Below are 21,645 nucleotides of genomic sequence, written 5' to 3'. Positions count from 1 at the left end.
AAAATTTAGCTGTGTATACCAAATTTCATTCATTTATCACAACGCGATTGAGAGATATTGCAAAAAAATGATTTCCATTCCTCCCTCTTCAATGGGTCCCTGTGCCCTTAGGAAGCATTTCCGGACCCATGTTCATATGAACTTTTTTACTTAGTTTTGATCATAGAATCGGCCTGTTCAGGGTTGGCAGCTAATTATGAGACACCCTGTATAAATTTCAAAATAACAACTCGAACTACCTAACTAAACTAAAATTACAGAATCTAGCTAGCGGGAGGTCCAGACCAAAAACAAATAACCATCTCGCTCGTCTTGGTGGTCCCATTTGGCGCAATCCTACCACCAGAATACATGTTAATGCTGAAGCCGTCGCGTCGCCGGCTCTCGTCGATTTTTCACCTAGTTATATGGCGATATGTCATTGTTCCCTATTTTTTGTTCTGACAATCTGATAGATGGCCTCCTTGTTCTCCCGATCCTGCTGGCCTAAACGCCATTGTAATTCGGTAGGTGGTGTCAAAGCTAATTTATACTGGATTAATATCTGTGTAATAGTCGTGTTCCTCGGCGTTTTTTGCCCTTTTTTCTTTTTTATGACGGATTAAAAATAGGCCTGGCGATATTCGTGTCTATTTATACGGATTTTGGACGTTACCAACTACATGTGTTCCAGTCACGGTGTAACTAGGTCGAATACTAATAATATAGAATAAAGTTTGTAAATATTGTAGTTTTAGTAATGTTAGCGACGTGAAATTACAATTTAATCGTTCGCTGACCAGTTGCAAATGTTTCGAAAAACTCGTCTTTCTATAAATCGAAATTGACTCTTTCTTTGTGATAAATTTTGAGATGCAACATTTTTTTTCCAAACGTGACAGAAGCATCCAATTAAAGAACAGTGGTTTTGCCTCTCCAAAAATCTCACTGAAAAAAAAAAAAAACAGACAAATATAAAATACACATCACTATACAGTGTTCTTCACGGTAAGTGGTCTATTATAGACCAGGGAAATAAGGCAAACCAATTCTCGTTCGGGACAAAAAATTATCCAGGTATCTGACAAGTGTTTTAGGTAATACTGACCTATAGGAAGAAATCCTACCACTTCGTTGAAGTTTTTTATTTATTAACAATTAAGTGCAAAAAATGCAAATTTTCGCCATTTTTGCCTACCATTGAAAAAGTTTATATCCGATTGAAAATATAAAGTAATCGTTACTTGAAACATAAATCAAGCTTTAAAATGGCGTTTTATAAAAGTTGATAAATTAATTTGTTGCTTAGAAATTTGCAAAATAAGGGAAAATAAAAATTGACAATAAGTCTTGTAAAATCCACCTACAACTATGTTATGTGCATGAAAGGTTGGGTCTTGTGATACTTTATAAACCCTCCAAATTTCAGATCGTTTCATCAAATAATTTAAATTTTATTCAAATTGTTTAACCCAGAGACCGTTATTTTGCAATAACATTAGCAGAAAATAATGAAGATACAGCAATTCTACGGGTCCCATAAGAAAGAAGAAGAGCTAAACTATCATTATGAATAAAAAAAAAGTGAAAAAAAATTATAAATAAATTAAATAACCTATTGCTCGCAGATAAAATATTTTTTCATATTCGGAAAGCTGGCATTTTTAGACGAATTTAAAAAATAAATTGTCCTAGTTGTAAATTTGTAAATTGTGAATTTTGCACATTTTTCAATGCAATTCACGGGAAATCGTGGTTTACGTCGTAAACTTTATTTTGCGAAAAGTTCAAGTCTTAATATTTATAAACAATTGCGCTACGATTGAAAAAAAAATCTTATCTTGGCTCCTGTTGGTCGTAGAGGGTGCCTTTTTTACAAAAATTGTGTTTTTTAACCAGCTATCCATTGTATCTATTTCCGGTGAGATAGAATAAATAGCAACAATTTTATTCAAATTGTTTATAAGCGAAAAACGCCCGGTTTTTTAATACACAATTTGAGAATGTTAATGTTAAAAAAACGATGATATTTTTTAATAGGTCGCTTAATTACGTCTTTAAGATTACAATGATGCTTTCAGAATCATGTTTGGTTGAAAATTAACGCCTGTACAGAGACTTAAAGTTCATAACTTTTGGAGCCTCCGTTATAAACAAATTGAATTGTGCGAGAACTATTGCACCCACAGCGTCCACTTTTGGCACACTTTAAAAGTATGACAAAACCCTCAACTTGTCATATGTTTTATAAGATTTTAACAATAAATGCGATAGTTATAAACAAATTAAAANGGAGCCTCCGTTATAAACAAATTGAATTGTGCGAGAACTATTGCACCCACAGCGTCCACTTTTGGCACACTTTAAAAGTATGACAAAACCCTCAACTTGTCATATGTTTTATAAGATTTTAACAATAAATGCGATAGTTATAAACAAATTAAAAAATGGGCACTTTTCTTGTTTTTTTTGCAATAATTTTTTTGTTTATTAACCGATTTTAATTTAACAAGTCTCATTTTGTAGATATAAGCTGTCTGCGAGTCACTTTTCGCTAAAATTGATGATTTTCCCTGCAAAATGAAAAAACTGTTTTCCTCACATATTTGTTTAAATAGAAAAGTTAGCTAATAAAAGTTTTTGATTCACGAGAGGAGAGATGTCTTGTATTATGTTCCATTTGACAATTTTACAATAATCTCGCGGATAGGACTTATTTCGAGTAAAAATCTTATTTGCTTGGCCTTAGTTTTGGAAATTTTCTGATATTTACATTTTTTTTGCATTCAGTGTACTTTTTAACACGGAATATACTGACCATATCGTCGAACGATTAATTTTATTAATTTTATGTTCGAAATATGCCAGCAATACCGCTTCGGATAGTTTTTGAATTTTCTTCGAACTACACCACCCTTTGAATTCGTTGTAGGCAATCTCGTACTGTCTCGCTGATTTTTACTTTACATTTTGAACTAAACACTCTTAGAATATGAATTACAATATATAATTCTGACACTACTTTTCCAAACAACTAATTTTTATTGTTTATTAGGTTCCTATTGTCATGATAGTTACCGCGCCTAAACCGTCTTGATTCAAACACGGTTCAAGCGATTTCAAATATAAATTAAATAGTTGTATATAACACAATTGTCTTATTTTATTGCAGTTTTCGAAAAAATATTGTTTGCATCTCGAAGGCCAAATACTTTTGCGTTCTCGAATGGATATTTTGCCTCGCTAAGCTCGGCAAAATAACTTCCATTCTTGAACGCAAAAGTACCATTTCGCGCTCTAGATACAAAAATAACTATTTCGTTCCAGTAAGCTAAAATATTTTTTTGACAAGACCATTATCGAAGTGACGAAGAGCAAGTCCGATTCGAAAGTCTAGCGATTTTACGAACCCAACAAACCAATATTGCGTTACTTTCGCTTTTCGAGGAAAATCCCAAGATCAAAAAGGTTCTCCGTCGGCTACTATTAAGTAGTTCCACTAACAACAAACATCTAACGATATTTGTTCTTTGCCAAATCCTAGTCAGCTTTTGAGAAAGATTGATGGTTCGGTAACAATTAGTTAACGTAGAGTAACGGCTAAAAATGACACAGTTTAACGGTGTTCGTTGTAGAATTAAATATGAGATTTCCGAAGGTGCAAAACACTCGTTTGTCAGTCAGCGTTCGCCCAAGTAGGCGTTTGTTATGCGGCGCTCCTAAGTCTGGATTTCACTTAATTGTGACCGTGCTTTGTTTCAAAAAAGCTCTAAAATACATTTCTATTAGCGGACGCGTCGGTATTTTATTTCTTCGGAACAATAACGACTTTATTTATGATTTATCGCTAAAAATGGACGAAAATCCAGAAAAATCTTGCAAAAGCCGTCTTCATATTTTGAAAAAAAAAATATTTGGACCGGATAAAACCATAACTTACGTATTTTTATACGTTGGCCACCAGGTAGTCTTCCTGGATCTCTGCAATCGAGTTACATATAAGGTGTTTTTAAATGGAGGAACAAAAATGGTACCAGTGAATGCAGAGCCAAAAATAAGAGGATTGAAGTAAAAATACCTTACATGAAAGTTGCACCCCTGAAGCGATATACCCTCTTAGAGGAGGGAGATTGAAATTCACATTTTAATTTTATTCTTTAACATGAGGAATGCTGGAGACACGAAATTTGGTATGAGCATCCTACTAATAAAGAGACATCTTTTCAATATTTGTTCGATCATTGGCGTATTTTATAAAGGAGTGAAACAGTCAACCCCATTGCAATATTCTATTAGAAATTTTTTATATGACGCAAATTATTTATTTAAAAATATTTATTGGGAAGACTGATTTATTGCGCAACTTTTTTACCTCTTGTAATTTTACGATAAAACCGATAGTTTTCTAGTAAAAAAATTAGATGCGTCATCGTTCATTAAAGGGGTAATTGCGCAAATTTGTAAAAATAAAGTAGGCGGATGTCATAACAAATAAATTGTTATTTATCATATTAATAAATTGACACTTTCTGTCAATAAGCTGGTAATTTAATAATAACATTAAGAATAATTTGCTATTAATTAATGAAAACTGTTTGATAACTTATGACTATGGGACATGTATTAGGTAAAGTTATTTATCTTAAATAAAATTTAATATAAACGAGAAACAAGAAATGCAAAATTAAATTTAAAGAATATTCTCGAAATAATTTCCATTTTGCCGCAAGCATAACCTAATAAGTCTGTTGAAGTTATAACGCACTCGCACAAACAGTTCTTGGTTATTGCGAAGGTCATCTGCTGCCTGAAATATTCTTAAGCGTAGTTCTTCTAAGGAGGCAACAGGCGTGGCATAAACAATACTTTTTATGTGTCACCACAAAAAGAAATCCACAGGCGTTAGGTCGGGTGATCGTGCAGGCCAACAAACAGGGGCATCACGACCACGACCAATCCAGCGATTCGGGTAATTTAAATTTAACCATTCACTAACGGCAAGTGTACTATGTGCAGGTGCCCCATCGTGCATATACCACATTACCTGACGTGTAGCGAGGGGTACAACCTCAAGAAATGTTGGAAGATTTTCGTACAAAAATCTAAGATACTCGGCCGCTCCAAGCCTGTGTGGAAGAATAAAAACACCTACTAGAGTATTTCCTACAATTCCCATTCAAACGTTCAAACTGAAATTATGTTGACATCTTGAAACAAATATTTCATGAGTATTTTCTTCCGACCATGAACGAACATTATGAAGGTTTACTGCACCTACTCTAGGAATATTTCGATATTCATTAGGAAATTTAAGTCATGCCTGGAAATATTAATGTACCACTGACAAAAATCCACGCGGTTAGGTAAATTACGGTCATTCAATTCTTGCACGGGTTGATGGTGAAAAGGGTATAAAAGATTTTCATGAGCTACATTCCACACAAGACTGTGAGAAACTTGCAGTTGCCTGGACACCTCTCTTGTGCTTGTACCACAGTCTTGTTCTAGATGTACCAGTATAGCTTCCTCAGTTTTAACAGTTCGCACATTATGCCTTCTTCCGGCACCTTCACGATTGGGCTGAATTTTACCAGTTTCGCGTAGCCTTCTTTCCACCGAGGCCAATGTTTGTCTATGAGGAATCGGTCGGTTTGGATATCTTTGGTGGTATAATCTTACTGCAGCGTTAATATTTTTTCTGAATTCGAAAAACACTTGGAGCATGTCGAGATATTCGTCATTGGTATAAATATTATTTGCCATGATTATTCTGATAATGAATTAATCAATTGGTACTAATTATTGGTTGACAGAAAGCGTCAATTTATTAATATGATAAATAACAATTTATTTGTTATGACATCGGCCTACTTTATTTTTACAAATTTTCGCAATTACCCCTTTAGTGAACGATGACGCATCTAATTTTTTTCCTAGAAAACTATCGGTTTTATTGAAAAATTACAAGTGGTAAAAAAGTTGCGCAATAAATCAGTCTTCCCAATAAATATTTTTAAATAAGTAATTTGCTTCATATAAAAAATTTCAGAATATTGCAATGGGATTGACTGTTTCACTTCTTTATAAAATACGCCCATGATCGAAAAAATATTGGAAAGTTGTCTCTTTATTAGTAGGATGCTCATACCAAGTTTCGTGTCTCTAGCATTCCTCATGTTAAAGAAAAAAATTAAAATGTGAATTTCAATCCCTCTCCTTTAAGAGGGTATATCGCCTCAGGGGTGCAACTTTCATATAAGGTATTTTTACTTCAATCCTCTTATTTTTGGCTCTACATTCACTACACTACACTACTACATTTAAAAACACCCTGTATGTATTTTTTATAAAATTATTCTTACAATTAGACTTCATAGAAACGACATAAATAGCTACAAATTCCCATCAATTTTGTTATGGGGTATACGAGGATGGACAAAGGAATACCGTGACGTCATTACCCGATTAGTTTTCGAGTTAACCTTACATATCCTATAGACCTTGACCCAGGCTATCGCCCCAGGGTATTTTTCCTGGTATTTACTTGAAAAACCCCCAGAGAGGCATCAGATATCAACGGGCGAGGCGTCGGGACGCACCACCTTTTGCCGAAGACGCCCGTTAATCATTTAGTTTGACTTCATTGCGCATAAATACGTTTTTCGGCCAATATAAATCAAATGACGGGCTTACAAATATGCAATGTGTTTAACTAATGAGCCACTTTGATTTACTGGAATGCCTTAGCGTCGGGCGCGTGGTAATTAGCCGCCTTTTTTTCGGGACCGAGGACGTATTTTTAGAAGGACAATACGCGGATCTCGGAAAACAAAACTCTAAAGACCGAAATTGAGTTTATTTTCAAAAATATCTCCGCGACAGATCAACAATGTCTCACAAATAGGCTGTAAGGTTTTTCCTTTATTAAAATATAGACCAGGAAAAAGAGCTGGGAAATGACGCGACTTTCTGTTTCGGCAAGTTGAATTTATCACTATAGATACTAAAGATTATGTACAATAACATATTAGTTTTCACAGTTATAAAAATGGGGGGAAGATTGTTCACAGGGTGGTTAATTGTATAATTTTTACGTAAATTCACGTTTTTCGCTTATAACTTTTTTCCGTTCACTTCCACGAGAAAACAGTACTTCAACTACTTTTTTTCGTCTTCAAAAGGCCTACAAAACTAGCCCTCGAGCGTCAAAAAATATCGATTAGATCAAAAGTTATAAACAGAAGAAATTTATTTATGACTTTTGAATTAAAAATTTATAAACTGCGTTATTATTACCAGAACGTTTTGGCATCGCATCCTCTCATTCTTTGTCACTGTCTAATAATCTGGAATCAGTAAGTTGAATAGTTTACAAGTTATGGCCTTATAAAACAAATTAACTAATTATTAGTCTGGACGATCTCGAGCATCTTCCACAATCGCACTGATTTTTTTCATGGTAGATTTCATAATAATACATTGAAATCTATCATTTTTTTTATATTTGAAATTTGCAACCTGGAAAGTTTTTTTATTTTTTAGCCTTAGTTGCAAAATGAAATATACGACGCACGAGCGTTATACAGTTATATATTATTACATAGGTTATGAAAAGAGCTTTAAGTTAAAAAAAAATCGTCAAGATTCGTTGAAAAACAACGGAGTTACAGACTGTCAAAGTTGACGTTTCAGGAAAACTAGCAATTTCAAATATTTTGATATATCGATTAATAAAAATTTCTTAGTTCATATTAATTAATTAATATCTAATCTAAACAGTCTTCTGAAGAATATATTTCTAATAAACATGCAAATGCCAAAAGCAATGCCAAACGAACGTTGCTGAGTAAATTTCAGTTGCATATTTAAATTTTTTTAGTAATAAAGTGGTGTCGAAATATCTGACAGCTAATGTCAAACTTGAAAAAATATTAAGTTGGTAATTATAAAACATAGTAGTTTAGTGATGTAGAATGCAATAAAGCGTGATAATAACTGAATTTAGTCTATTTTATTGTTTATTTTCGCACCAAATTAATTGCTACTAAGACGTTAAAAGTTAGTGCAACGGAAAAGTTTTTCCAGGGAACTAGCTGTTCCCGGTAAGGCGCTAATAAAACATATTTCTTCACATTTTAAAATTATTTTTCGTTATACAGGGTGTTACATTTCTTCTAGGCGTTACTTAACTTCAAATTTTAAAATTGAACACCCTGTATATTATTACAATTTTGAATGTGTGTGTGTTTTGGTATTATTTCACGTACATATTTAATAAAATTCTCTAAAGTTTCGAATATCTACAAAATTAAACATGACAACAAAATACAGTAAAACATTTCAGTGTTCAATTTTTACGTAGAGTTCTATTTAAAAAATCCAGTTATCCATGATTCAAAATTTGAAACTTCTAACGCTGCAGGGATGCTGCATTAAATTCAACGAGAAATTAAAAAACGCAATAATATTCAGGGAATTCCATTTGAGAAAACTATGTTAGGTGACGCCCAGAAGAAATTAAACACCTTGTATAATGGCAAATAATTTTAAAGTCCAAAAATTTTTATTTGGTGCAACTTTGATTCGAAACACTTTTTTGTATTATTCATACTACCAGAACTATGGAAGAATCCGTATTAAAGACCCTGTGAATAATACATTTTTTTTTTGGAAAGTAAATTTATAATTAAAAACATTGTTTTATTGATATGTAGCGGTACGCTACATTACACTTAGTAACTGCCCCAATAAATATATTTTGCTTTCTGGGAATTTACCAGCCATATAAATTATACTTTGAATTATCGGAGATTATCCCAAATAAATGTATTTAGCAAATGAGATCAGAATAGTAGGCTGTAAACATAAATTAGTTGTTGTTTATTAGGGTACATAAGCACAAACCGAGTAGGTAATGACCCGGATAAGTATTAATTAGGATAGGGTTATAAAAGTAGTTACCTGGGGACAAGGATAAAAACCGAAAACATTTTGAGGCACGAATCAGAAGTATTGAAACCTAGTTCCTGTTCGGTTGTGTCTCGTGTTACCAGCAAAATTAGTAGAATAAAGTTTTTTACAGGATGTCAAAGTTTTTATTTATTTTTTTAATTTTTAGGAATAATTTCCAAACAAATTTGAATGTTGGCATAAAACTTGGGGAACGGGGGTTTTTTAGGATGCTAAATTTAAATATGTCATTGGTTTTGACGTTACTTGTAAAGGGCACCACCTATAAGGTACGCTTGAATTAAATTGGCCATAACTTTTTTGCTACCCTGTACATTGACGTTTCATATTAGTGCGTTTCCCTTATCAATTTTAAGCAAAAAAGGTATACTTGGTCGAAATCTCTCAGGCCAACAGTTTCCGAGATATTGATGCTGATGCCACCATATTTTCAAATTTTATTATTATTTACAGTGAAAAATTTTAAAATTTATTTTCACTATCTAATCAGTAATGACCCTTTTCTAGAAAGTCACTGCTGACTAGTGATAATACTACCGTTTAGTCAGCAGTGATTTTCTCCATTTAGCATCCTAAAGAACCCCTGTACCTAAGTTTTATGCCAACATTCAAATCTGTTTGGAAATTATTTAAAAAAAATAAATAAAAAACTTGAACACTCTGTATATCGAAAACTAAGCATTTGTGGACACACGTTTATAGAAAAAAAGTGTTATTTTGACCTCAAAAATACGCTCCTAAATTCTTTGTACTAAGTTTTGAATCACCCTGTATTTAAGTTTTCAAATCAAAAAAAATATTAGTAGATACGGCTTTTCACATAGCAAATACGCCATTTTAAATTAACAGAGCAATAGGCAAGGTGTTGACGAAATAAGTACTCAAAATTGGAGAGTATGTAAAACATGTCGAAATATGATGAAAACCTTACTAGAGTTTTTGTCAGTGGTGGTAATGAATTATTGAAATGGCTCATGCCATTAAAATCTAACAAGAGTACCTTTTTTATGCAAATTATGATAAATTTTCATATTTTCGGTTCAGGAAGTAGAAAAAATTGCATATAAAAAAAATTGTAAAATTTGCCCCATGGTTCCTCATTTCCTTATGCCCCTGTAGCAAATTTTGATTTGTATATTATGCCGATTATTAAGCATATAAATAGTAACATAACCTCAAAATTTCATGATTTAATATTAAACCATCTAGAAATTATGAAATAAAAACTGTTTCCTGAGTTACCCCTTCAAGGGGCTGTATTTCCCTTAGGGGCCACCACTGACAAAAACTCTACTAAGGCTTTCATCATATTTCGACATGTTTTACATACTCTCCAATTTTGAGTACTTATTGCGTTAACACATTGTAGAATTAAAGTTAATATTTTGAAAATAATTTTAAACTCGATAATTCCTACTTTCATGACTCTGACAGAGAAAGTGTTAACAAAATGCTATTGACCTTGTTTCTCGAACAAATCTCCGTCTACATTTTTATTTAATTTAAAAATCCACTTCTTCCAAGACAATTTTTCAAATATCACGAAAAATATTGAATATCCCACTTAACAAAGTAAAGGACGGAATGTTGTTGTTTTAGACAAAAACCACCATCAATCAATTGACAGTATACTTTACAGTAAAGCTCGCACGCCACTGATCTTTTCCACTCGCCTGAAAAATTACATTTCAACATTTAATAATCGATGTTTACCGCCGAACACCGAAACAAAAAAACTGATTTACTGTTCTCGCAGAGAATTAAAAAATATTTACATCTTACCTAGCCATTGTTTAGTTAGTGGTGACTCTGAAATATATCTGAAGCCGGCGATTTTACTAATGACCGTTCGATTTTTCACTTTCTAGCCTGCCTGCAGAGCGCGGGTAAAGACAGGAAGGCCTACTCCCCCCTAGACCAAGCCGACGCGTTGTCCTTAGAAGAGGGCGACACCAGGACGACCGAAAACAACAACAGGAACAACGCGCACAACAAGAACCACGGCAGGTGAGTGCACTTTTGTTGCTGCTGTTGCGAAATTATTAGACGCTGTTAGCTGGAAACCTTGACTTTGACTGGCGAGTAAACTTTTGTTTACCGTAATTGAAAACGTGGTGTCAGGTGTTTTGCGCAGATTTGTTTATGCTAAACTCAGTGTCATGAAAAGTAAATTATTAATAAATGTACTCATGTATCAATGTATGGCATATACAAGGTGTTCTGAAAAACACTGGCCTGATAGAATTTCAAAAAATATTACAAGTTGTTCCTATGCACCATGGGAGTATCTTTTTCCCTTTTCAAGAAACATGCCGTTGAAAATATTTTTTTAGAATCTAGTTTCGGTCCTATCTTCCACAAAATTCGACCCAATGAACTGAAATTTTGTGATGCGGGGTTTTTGGGGATGCTAAATACTCTGGAGTTATTAATTTTTTAGCTACATCATACAGGGTGTTCAGTGCAATACTCCTCGGGAACATTTTAAGTCCTAACTTTTTTGAGGTTAATCTTGTTACCCCTTTTGTCACTTGCTGTTTATGGCAAATTTTATTCTAAACAAAAAAGGTGCTCTTGTAAGAAGTGTCAAAATTTGTCTGTTTTCGAGAAAAACCAGGCATAGTGCGCCAAAGTCACGCAGGTAGTATTAGTCCGGTCAAAATAGACATTTCAAATAACGAAAATTCCGACAGAGCTAAATTTTGGTGGAGACCTTGGGTACACCATTAGAAATAAACACTTTATTTTTTAAGAAATAGTCTGTTCGAAATTATTGAAGATGATAGTCCACTATTAACAAGAAATAATTATTATTTCATGCATGATGGCGCTCCACCACATTTTACCCGAGTATATGCAGAGAATGGCTTAATGAAAATTTTCCTGAGCGATGGATTGGTCCAGGTGCAGATGCTGCAATTCACTGGCCTCCAAAGTCACCAGACCTTAATCCTATTGATTATGTAGTTTGGAGATATGCCAAACAAAAAGTATGTGAAACAGAAATAAATTCAGCAGAACAGCTGAGACAAAAGATTATTGATGTTTTCAACCATCTAAAAGACGATTCAGAACCTTTGAAAAATACTTACATTGTTTTCATTACAAAAAAGAATTCGATTTTGTATTCGTGAAAATGGAGGACTAGCTGCTTGACTTTGCTGCTCTATGCCTGGTTTTTCTCGACAACGGGCAAATATTAGCACTTCTTACAAGAGCACCTTTTTTGTTTAGAATAAAAATTTCCATAACAGCAAGTGACAAAAGGGGCAAAAATATTAACCTCAAAAAAGTTAGAACCTAGAACATTCCCGCGGAGTACTACACTGAACGCCCTGTATGATATAGCCAACAGTAAATAACTCCAGAGCATTTAGCATCCCCAGAAACCCCACTTAACAAAATTTCAGTTCATTCGGTCGAATTTTGTGGAATATATATGACCGAAATTAGATTCTAAAAAATTATTTTCAACGTCCTGTATCTTGAAAACGGAAAAAGATACGCCCATGGTTCATAGGAAAAACTTGTAATATTTTTTGAAATTCTATCAAGCCCTGAATTTATGCTATTGTTTTTCAGAACACCCTGTACAACAGTTAATATCGACGCGAAGAAATAGAAAAAACATAAAATATTTTTATAACAGCAGGCATACTGATTTATGGGCGTATCTGTCATTTTGCACTATCTATTTTGTAATTTTCTACATTATACTTAAAGCTAACAAATTTTCCTTTAAACTGACAATTTAGTACAACTGACAGTTTAAACTGACAATTTCTGTTTAACCTAACAATATTGTAAATGTAAATTAAAATTTGTAAATTTTTGTGGTACTTTCACCTTAAACTGACAATTTTCTATAACTCTCATTTTAGACTTAGAACTTTCAAATTAACGATGAATGTGGCTTAATTAAATTAAAACTTTAACGCAAATTGTCATTTTAAACTGACAGTAGTACAACTGCGAATTTAAACGGACAATTTTTATAACCGACTTTGTATAAATGCACTTTAATACAATATTGTTTTAAACTAAAATTTTTATGCTACTGACAATTTCCTATAACTCTCATTTTAAACTTTGAACTTTCAAACGGACAATTTTTGTGTTACTTTCGAATTAAAATTTTATTGTTAAAATGACTTTAAATGACAGTTTAACTCGACAAAGGGTAAATTTAAACTAAAATTTTTGTACTCCTGTCTTATTAAACTAACACTTTTCTATAACTGTCATTTCAAACTCAAAACTTCTGTATAATGCGAACTGATACTAGTGAGTTTATATAAATTTGAATATTTTAACCTGACAATTTCGCCTAATATCGCCTTTATCACTCTAAACCGACAAACTAATTTGGGAATTTATTTAATTTTCAGCATCAACTCCATATCCCCCGCCCTATCCAACGCGGGGGCCATTCTGGAAATGAAACACCTGTGGGACGAATTCCACTCCCTTGGCACGGAAATGATAGTCACCAAGGCCGGCAGAAGGATGTTCCCCACCTTCCAGGTGAAGCTGTGCGGCCTGGACCTACATTCGGAGTACATGCTGATGATGGACTTCGTGCCCGTCGACGACAAGAGATACAGATACGCCTTCCACAGGTGAGCACAGAAAACAAACGAACCCGCGTAATATATTAAGTCCTAAGCTATTTTTTTATTAATTTATCGCCTTTATTAGCTCCAGCTGGGTAGTGGCCGGGAAGGCGGACCCTGTGTCACCCCCCAGGATACACGTTCATCCCGACAGTCCTGCCACGGGCGCGCAGTGGATGAAACAGACCGTGTCCTTCGACAAACTCAAACTAACCAACAATCAACTAGACGACAACGGACATGTAAGTAGAGGACGAATTACGCAAAAGATTATCGTAAGAAAATTGTACCTACATGTTAATTTTGCTTTACAGATAATCCTGAATTCGATGCACAGATACCAGCCTAGGTTCCACATAGTGTACCTACCCCCGAAAACCAGTCAAACTGGCGAAGAAAGCTGTGGGGAAAATTTCAAAACTTTCGTATTCCCAGAAACTGCCTTTACCGCCGTCACTGCATACCAGAACCATAGGGTAAGATTGTAGTAGATAGGAATAAGACTATACTTCATTATAGACCAGTTGACTAAATGCATCGTTTAATCCCAAGGGATTAAAGACCAATTTAGTTCTGAACGCTGTTTTTTATACTCCAAAGAATAGCGTAATTGTAGAGAAGAATGATATTATAACTATATTATAAACTAAAGAACTGAACTGCTTCATTTAATCCCGAGGGATTAAAAGGAACTTTAGGCATGAACGCTGTTTTTTGTACTCCGAAGAACAGTAACGTAATAATAGAAGAGAAAGAGATTATACTACGTATATTATAAACCAAGGAACACAAATACATAATTTAATCCCAAGGGATTAGAGCATTTTAGTTCTGAACGCTGATTTTTATACTCCGGAGAATAGCGTAATTGTAGAAAATAATGAAATTATACTACGTATATAATAAACTAAAGAACTTAAGAGTTTCATTTAATCCCGAGGGATTAAAATGACCTTTTGACCTGAACGCTGTTTTTTATACTCCGAAGAACAATAACGTAATAATAGAAGAGAACGAGATTATACAACGTATATTTTAGACCAAGGCACTCAAGTGCATCATTTAATCCCAAGGGATTAAAGAGCAGTTTAATTCTGAACAGTTTTTTTATACTCCGGAGAATATTAGCGTAAATTAATAGAAGAGAACAAAATTATACTAGATGGAACTAAGGAACTAAAGTGCATCATTTAATCCCGAGGGATTAAAAGGAACTTTAGTTTTGAACGCTGTTTTTTATACTCCGGAGAACAATAGCGTGATAATAGAAGAGGACGAGATTATACAACGTATATTATAGACCAAGGCACTCAAGTGCATCATTTAATCCCAAGGGATTAAAGAGTACTTTAATTATGAACAGTTTTTTATACTCCGGAGAACAATAGCGTAATTATGGAAGAGAAAGAGATTATAATAGATGTATTATAATCTAAGGAACTAAAATACATCATTTAATTCCGAGGGATTAAAAGGAACTTTAGTTCTGAACACTGTTTTTTATACTCCGGAGAACAATAGCGTAATACTAGAAAAGAACGAGATTATACAACGTATATTATAGACCGAGGCACTCAAGTGTATCATTTAATCCCAAGGGATTAAAGAACACTTTAGTTCTGAACGCTGTTTTTTATACTTCGAGAACAATAGCGTAATTAGATGTATTATAATCTAAGATATTGAAGTACATCATTTGATCACGGGGGATTAAAAGAAACTTTAGTTTTGAACGTTTTTTATACTCCGAGAATAATAGCGTAACCATAGAAGAAAACGGGGCTATACTACGTATATTATAAACCAAGGAACTCAACTGCATCATTTAATCCCCAAGGGATTAAAGAGCACTTTAGTTCTGAACGTTGTTTTTTATACTCCAATGAACAACGGCGTAATTAGATGTATTATAATTTAAGAAATTAAAGTACATCATTTAATCCCGAGGGATTAAAAATAATTTTAGTTCTGAACGCTGTTTTTAACCATTCGAAAAACAATAGCGTAATAATAGAATGAGATTATACTACATATATTATAAACCTAGGAACTCAAGTGAATCATTTAATCCCAAGGGATTAAAAAGCACTTTAGTTCTGAACATTATGTTTCTATACACCGAAAAATCATAATAATAATAATAATAATAATAATAATAATAATAATAATAATAATAGAGGAGCACGAGATTATACCAGATGTACTATAAACTAAGAAACTCAAGTGCATCATTTAATCCCAAGGGATTAAAGAGCAGTTTAGTTCTGAACGTTGTTTTTTATACTCCAAAGAACAATGGCGTAATAATAGAAAAGATTAATAGTAATAATAGAAGAGATAATAGAACGAGATTATACTACGTAGATTGTAAACCAAGAAATTCAAGTGTATCATTTAATCCCAAGGGATTAAGGAGCACTTTAATTTTGAACGCTGTTTTTTATACTCCAAAGAACAATAACGTAATTATAGAAGAGAACTAGAAGAGATATGTCAAGGAACTCAAGTGCATCATTTAATCACAAGGGATTAAAAAACACTTAAACCTTGAATAGCAACGGAATTATAGGAGAGGACGAGGTTACATTAGATCTATTATTCAACGGAACTAAACTGGTAGCATTTAATCCCGAGGGATTAAAAGGCATTTTAGTTCATTTCTGAACATTATTTTTAAACTACGATCAACAACGTGTATTTAATACTAACGATACTAAACCAAATATATCATAAACCAAAAAATTAAAGTGCATCATTTAATCCCGAGGGATTAAACTGAACTTTAGTTCTGAACGATGTTTTTATATATTCCGAGAATAATAGCGTAATTATATAATAAAACGAGATTATACTACGTATATATTGTAAACCAAGGAACTCAAGTGCATAATTTAATCTCGAGGGATTAAAAGTAACTTTCGTTCTGAACGCTGTTTTTATACTCTGAAGAACAGTAGCGTAATAATAGAAGAGATTAATAGTAATGCTAGAACGAGATTATACTACGTATATTATACACCAAGAAATTCAAGTGTATCATTTAATCCCAAGGGATTAAAGAGCACTTTAATTCTGAACGTCGTGTTTTATACTCCAAAGAACAATAACGTAATGATAGAAGATTATACTAGATTTAAATAAGGAATTAAAGTGTATCTTTCAATCCCGAGGGATTAAAAGCTACTTTAGTTCTGAATGCAGTACAAATCAGCGAATTATAATGAATCATTAAATCTTCGAGATTAAAAGACATCGAGAGATTAAAGACCATGTTAGTCTTAAAGGCTATTTTTGGACAACAACGTAGATACTTAATTTAATAAACTCCATCCAAAAATATAACCCGACAAATCTCCGGGTTCCAGAAAAATACATTTTTCTAAGGGGTACAAATCGCGACTCATTTGTCTCGGCCCAACTTGAAAGAGCATCGCCCCGCCGCAAGACGAGAAATCATAGCGGGCTTTCCATAAACCTCCGATTGCTTACATTAAAACCTTTCGCAATTGGGAAAATGAATAAAACAAGTTGAAAAATATATACGCCCGAGAAAAAAACTGTTTACGCTGAACGGTCAACACAAAGGTTTTATTAGTGGAAATTATTAGCTTTGCGACCGCACTAATTAATAAAATTCAAACAAAGCACAAATTACGCGCTGCCCGGCCATTATTTATACCCCGTAGTTTTTCTGTTGTGGTTCCACTTCAAAGAGAAGTGATCGGGGATTTCTGAATGAGATTAAATTTAAGAAGTAAATATTTAGCCGGCGTGATTATTATAAGGATGTTCCTCTTTTTTTTTAGATAACACAATTAAAAATAGCCAGCAACCCGTTCGCCAAGGGCTTCAGGGACTGTGATCCGGATGACAGGTGAGTTTTTAAATTCCTTTGCTATATTAAACACCAGAGGACTAAAATGCAGTTTTTAAAACCATTATTTTTCATTCGACCATCGATATATCGACAACCAATAGATGCTCGGAGACTTTTCGACAATATCTATTGATTGAGTTTGGAAAAATGTCCATGGAAATTTCTTTTGATAGCCCAAAAAAAAAATGTTTGTCTAAAGACCTTGAAACTAGAAACTTAAAGCTTGAACATACTTTTTGTTTATTATTAGTGCACGTGCAGAGTCTAACAGAGCCGGCGCAAGGGTCGGTGGCCTTCACAGCTGACTCGCGTTTTGAACTGTTCAGTTATTTACGGAACCTTGTAGCAGTTACAATTCTTTTTTACGTCTGCTGTACATTGTATTCGCCGTGTGTATTTAAATAACTATAAATAGTAAGATGATTTACATTAACAACTATTAGTTGGGGGGGAAAGTGAAGTAAAATGCCAAAAGAGAAAAGAAATAGACGGGAATTATTTGAAATGTGGTTTGACAGTGATCCTGAAGGGTACAGGGGCATACGTATTAAAGGAAATGACCTGTTTTGTACCGTGTGTTATAAATTCTTGTGACTAATGTGACAAGACATTTGAAGAGCCATGCCTTGTCCAGCGCTGAAGACTCTGCATTTTTCTACACTGAAAGAAATACGTTTTATTCTTTATTAGAATTCCAAACAGGTGAATATTGGATATAAAACGCGTATTGCTAGCACAGTTGTATAGTAACTATAAACCTTATTCTTTATTAAATTATTGTATAACTAGTATATAACGTTTTTTATACCCTTTACGAAATAATAGCAATAACTATTATTAAAGTATTCCATATCGTTATTAGAACATCTAGTACTGGTTATAAGTTTTATAATAATAAATGTATTAAACTGTTGTATACTCTGTATGAGTTAAAAACATATGTCATTAAGTTTTCAGAAATTTTATTGGATAACTGTAATTACAAGCTAAGGTTCTAATGTAAACATACATAAAACATACTTTTAAGCATTAAAAATGATGACAAATCGCTCCCAAAACTGTCCAGTTTATTTTCTTAGCAACGATGCACCCGTATTTTCTTGTATTACATGAGAATTTGCACTATAACTCTTCCACCTTAAGAATGAAGCATCCCCAGAAAGGTTGAGCTTCTTTCCATATAATTTTATTTCCTCTGGTTGATTGACTTTATACCCATGCTCTTCTTTGTCACCGTTAACCTTCTGTTCCTCCATCTTATGTAAAACTTAACATCAGCGATTTCTAATAGGACCTACAAAATAATAATTTTTAAGATTTAGACAAGATTTACATTTGAAAAAACAAAACAATTGCAAGCCATAAAACAGTTAGATACTTACATAATAATTTTCCATTTCACACAACGCGATATGATCATGTATCCCACAAAACATGTGCACATACTGCCCATTTTCATGAAACTAGACGTGTAATAGTCGTAAGTCGATGCACAGCGGACTGTCGGAAATTTTACGATCATAACCGATTTATGCACCGAGAGGTGACGATCACTTAACCATTATAAGACGCGTTTTACACGTTAAAAACGGAAACATATTCGGTATAAGAACGAATAATTCTGTTAATATAATTGTTATATACAAATTCGGATGCTGGTCTTTATACAACAAATCTTCCCTACTATACAATTGGAACATAAAGTCTATAACACCTAATAATGTATAAGTAATTCATTATAACCTTTATTTCATAGATGCATAAGGTGTATTAAGCACATTCCAGTTAAACTCATTGAATAAGGAGTATGGAGATGATTGCTTTTTTTAATAAAAGTTGTATATTTGTTATAAATGTTTTAATGTGCGCTGTACACATTATTCTAGATAAACAGTTTAATAAGCCCATTTCTTTCAGTGTATGAACTTACAGACGCTTTTTTGAGAGAAATGCCAAATTCGTATACTAGACTTTGACAAAAGCGTAAAATTACTGATTCAATCTCATTCGCAACAATTTACTATTGTTTAACATTTTGTTTTCAAAAATGAAAGCTAAAATAGCACTTTTAATACGTGGAGTACGAAAAGAGAACTCTTAACAAACAATAATTGAAAATCCTTTATATCTATATGAAAATTCTGACAAAACTAGTCCTGCATTCGTTGAGGTTTATGTCTAACAAAGAGGAGGGGCTGGTTTATTACAACTTTTACAGGACGTGACGTGACTTATACAGAGTCAATCTTAGTGTACATATATTCTAAACAACGATACAATTTACTTTGTAGTTAACAGTTTTTTTTGTGAAAATTTCACCTTTATTTTACAGTCAATCAAATTATGTTACTACGGCAACGAAAAAAATATCTGGAATTTTTTCTCTTAAATAATACTTTTCTGTCATTTAAAATGACACTTGTCAGATTATATAAAAAGTTCATTTGTTTTCTTCCAAAGTTCTATTTAATAAAATATAAAATGTAGGTTACAAATATAAAGAAGTAAATATATTTAGCACCTCTCCCCGATTTTATAATACATTTTGAACTAAAACCACACGATTTTTTTTTCTGTTTTCCTAAACGTTAATATAAGACTCCAATTTTAATTGAGTAGTATGTAGAAAAATGGACGAATAAAATTAGTAACTTTCATTTATTAACTGCTAATAAAGTTTTTTATGATATTATAAACCTTTGTTTCATAAAATTTATTAAAATCGGTTGTGGGTTGGTTTGAGTCAACGGTTTGCATCTCGCTACTTTTTGTTTTATTGTTATCTTCTGTTACAAAGGGTGTTCAACTTTTTTAATTTTTTAATAAAACATAATTTATTTGAAATAACTAGATAACTTTAGTGAATATAGTAGACATGTTGCGGTTAATATTGGAAAAGAATGTCAGATAAGTGACCACTCTTGCAGCTCTACAAGCTTTCAATCTTTTGGCAAAATTTTCCATCACGTGTTCACAAAATAGTGGTTAAATTTGAGTGATTTGTTGAATTATGTTTTCTTTCTGATGTTGAATAGTTTGAGGATTGTCCGCATACACTTTGTTCTTCAAAAAAAAAGAACATAAAAATAAGTTTAATGGTGATAGATCGGATGTTCTTGGTGGCCAATTAACATCTCTTCGAGAAATTATTCGATTACCAAATTTCTGTTTCAACCGTCCTGTTGAAACCACATATTCTGCACATTAATACCCTCCAATTCATCCCATAACAAGTTTTTTATCACCGTTCCATATCGTGCAGCATTCATAGTAATGTTTCCAGTTTCATTTTCGATTAAGTATGAACCAATCACTTCACCAGACCAAAAACCACACCACACAATTACTTTTCGCGGATGAATTGGTTGTTCCAATATTACTCGTGGATTTTCTTCTCCCCATATACGACAATTTTGTTTGTTTACATATTCATCAACTTCAGTCAGCCTCATCACTAAAGATTTTATTAAAAAAAATCATCATTTTCTTCTTTCACTGCAAGAACTCAATTATCAAATGTATGACGTAATCCAAGATCAGTTGGCAATAATTCTTGTATTAACTGTATTTTGTAAGCCTTTAACTGAAGATCCTTATGCAAAACGTTGAGTAAAGTGGTTTGTTTAATGCCTAGTTGCTGTGAACGAAGACGAATTGACGTGTTTGGTTCAGCAGTGACACTATCATTGACAACTGCAATATTTTCTTGTGAACGACCGCTACGACTGTAAATTTTACTTCTTTGATCTTGAATTGAACCAGTTTCTTCAAATTTATTCACAATATTTCGAATGGTGCGACAATTTGTTACCGTAAAGCGAGGGCGTACTATTTTATTTAGAAAAATATGCCACCGATACCCCGTTTTAAAATTATTTAAAAAAATTAAAAATATTTTTTGAAGTTTAACACCCTGTATCTTTTTAACGAAGCGTCCTAGATAAAAACTTTATATCAAAGACTCCCCTTAAAATTCACCAAAGAATACGAGGTTTAATTTGTGGTCACCATTTGTGAATCACCCTGTATAAACATTCTACGAAAAAATCGTCCGTAATGCATAATAGTAGTATCTTGTCATTTGTCAGTAATTAAAAATTTGAGAAATAAAATTGTTTTAACACTCATTTTGGTTATTTACAATGAAAACGTGGTATTTTTTATTGCAAATGTATGCGGAATCGTATGTATTAGGTTTTCAGTACA

At 33.0% G+C, this 21,645-nt stretch overlaps 1 protein-coding gene across 1 annotated transcript in view; it reads left to right on the top strand.

Moving 5' to 3' along the window:
- Nucleotides 1-21,645, top strand: part of LOC108908579 (T-box transcription factor TBX10) — a 49,962-nt gene that overhangs the window by 2,894 nt on the left and 25,423 nt on the right. Inside the window, exons 2-7 of the mRNA XM_018712652.1 lie at nucleotides 10,818-10,956; nucleotides 13,338-13,568; nucleotides 13,648-13,804; nucleotides 13,877-14,038; nucleotides 17,369-17,436; nucleotides 17,958-17,969. Coding sequence (XP_018568168.1) covers nucleotides 10,818-10,956; nucleotides 13,338-13,568; nucleotides 13,648-13,804; nucleotides 13,877-14,038; nucleotides 17,369-17,436; nucleotides 17,958-17,969 — 769 coding nt within the window. The remainder of the gene's footprint in view (nucleotides 1-10,817; nucleotides 10,957-13,337; nucleotides 13,569-13,647; nucleotides 13,805-13,876; nucleotides 14,039-17,368; nucleotides 17,437-17,957; nucleotides 17,970-21,645) is intronic.

Source organism: Anoplophora glabripennis, unplaced genomic scaffold (genome assembly GCF_000390285.2).
Source record: "Anoplophora glabripennis isolate ALB-LARVAE unplaced genomic scaffold, Agla_2.0 scaffold316, whole genome shotgun sequence".
NCBI lineage: Eukaryota > Metazoa > Arthropoda > Insecta > Coleoptera > Cerambycidae > Anoplophora > Anoplophora glabripennis.
This window is presented reverse-complemented; position numbering and strand designations above follow the sequence as displayed.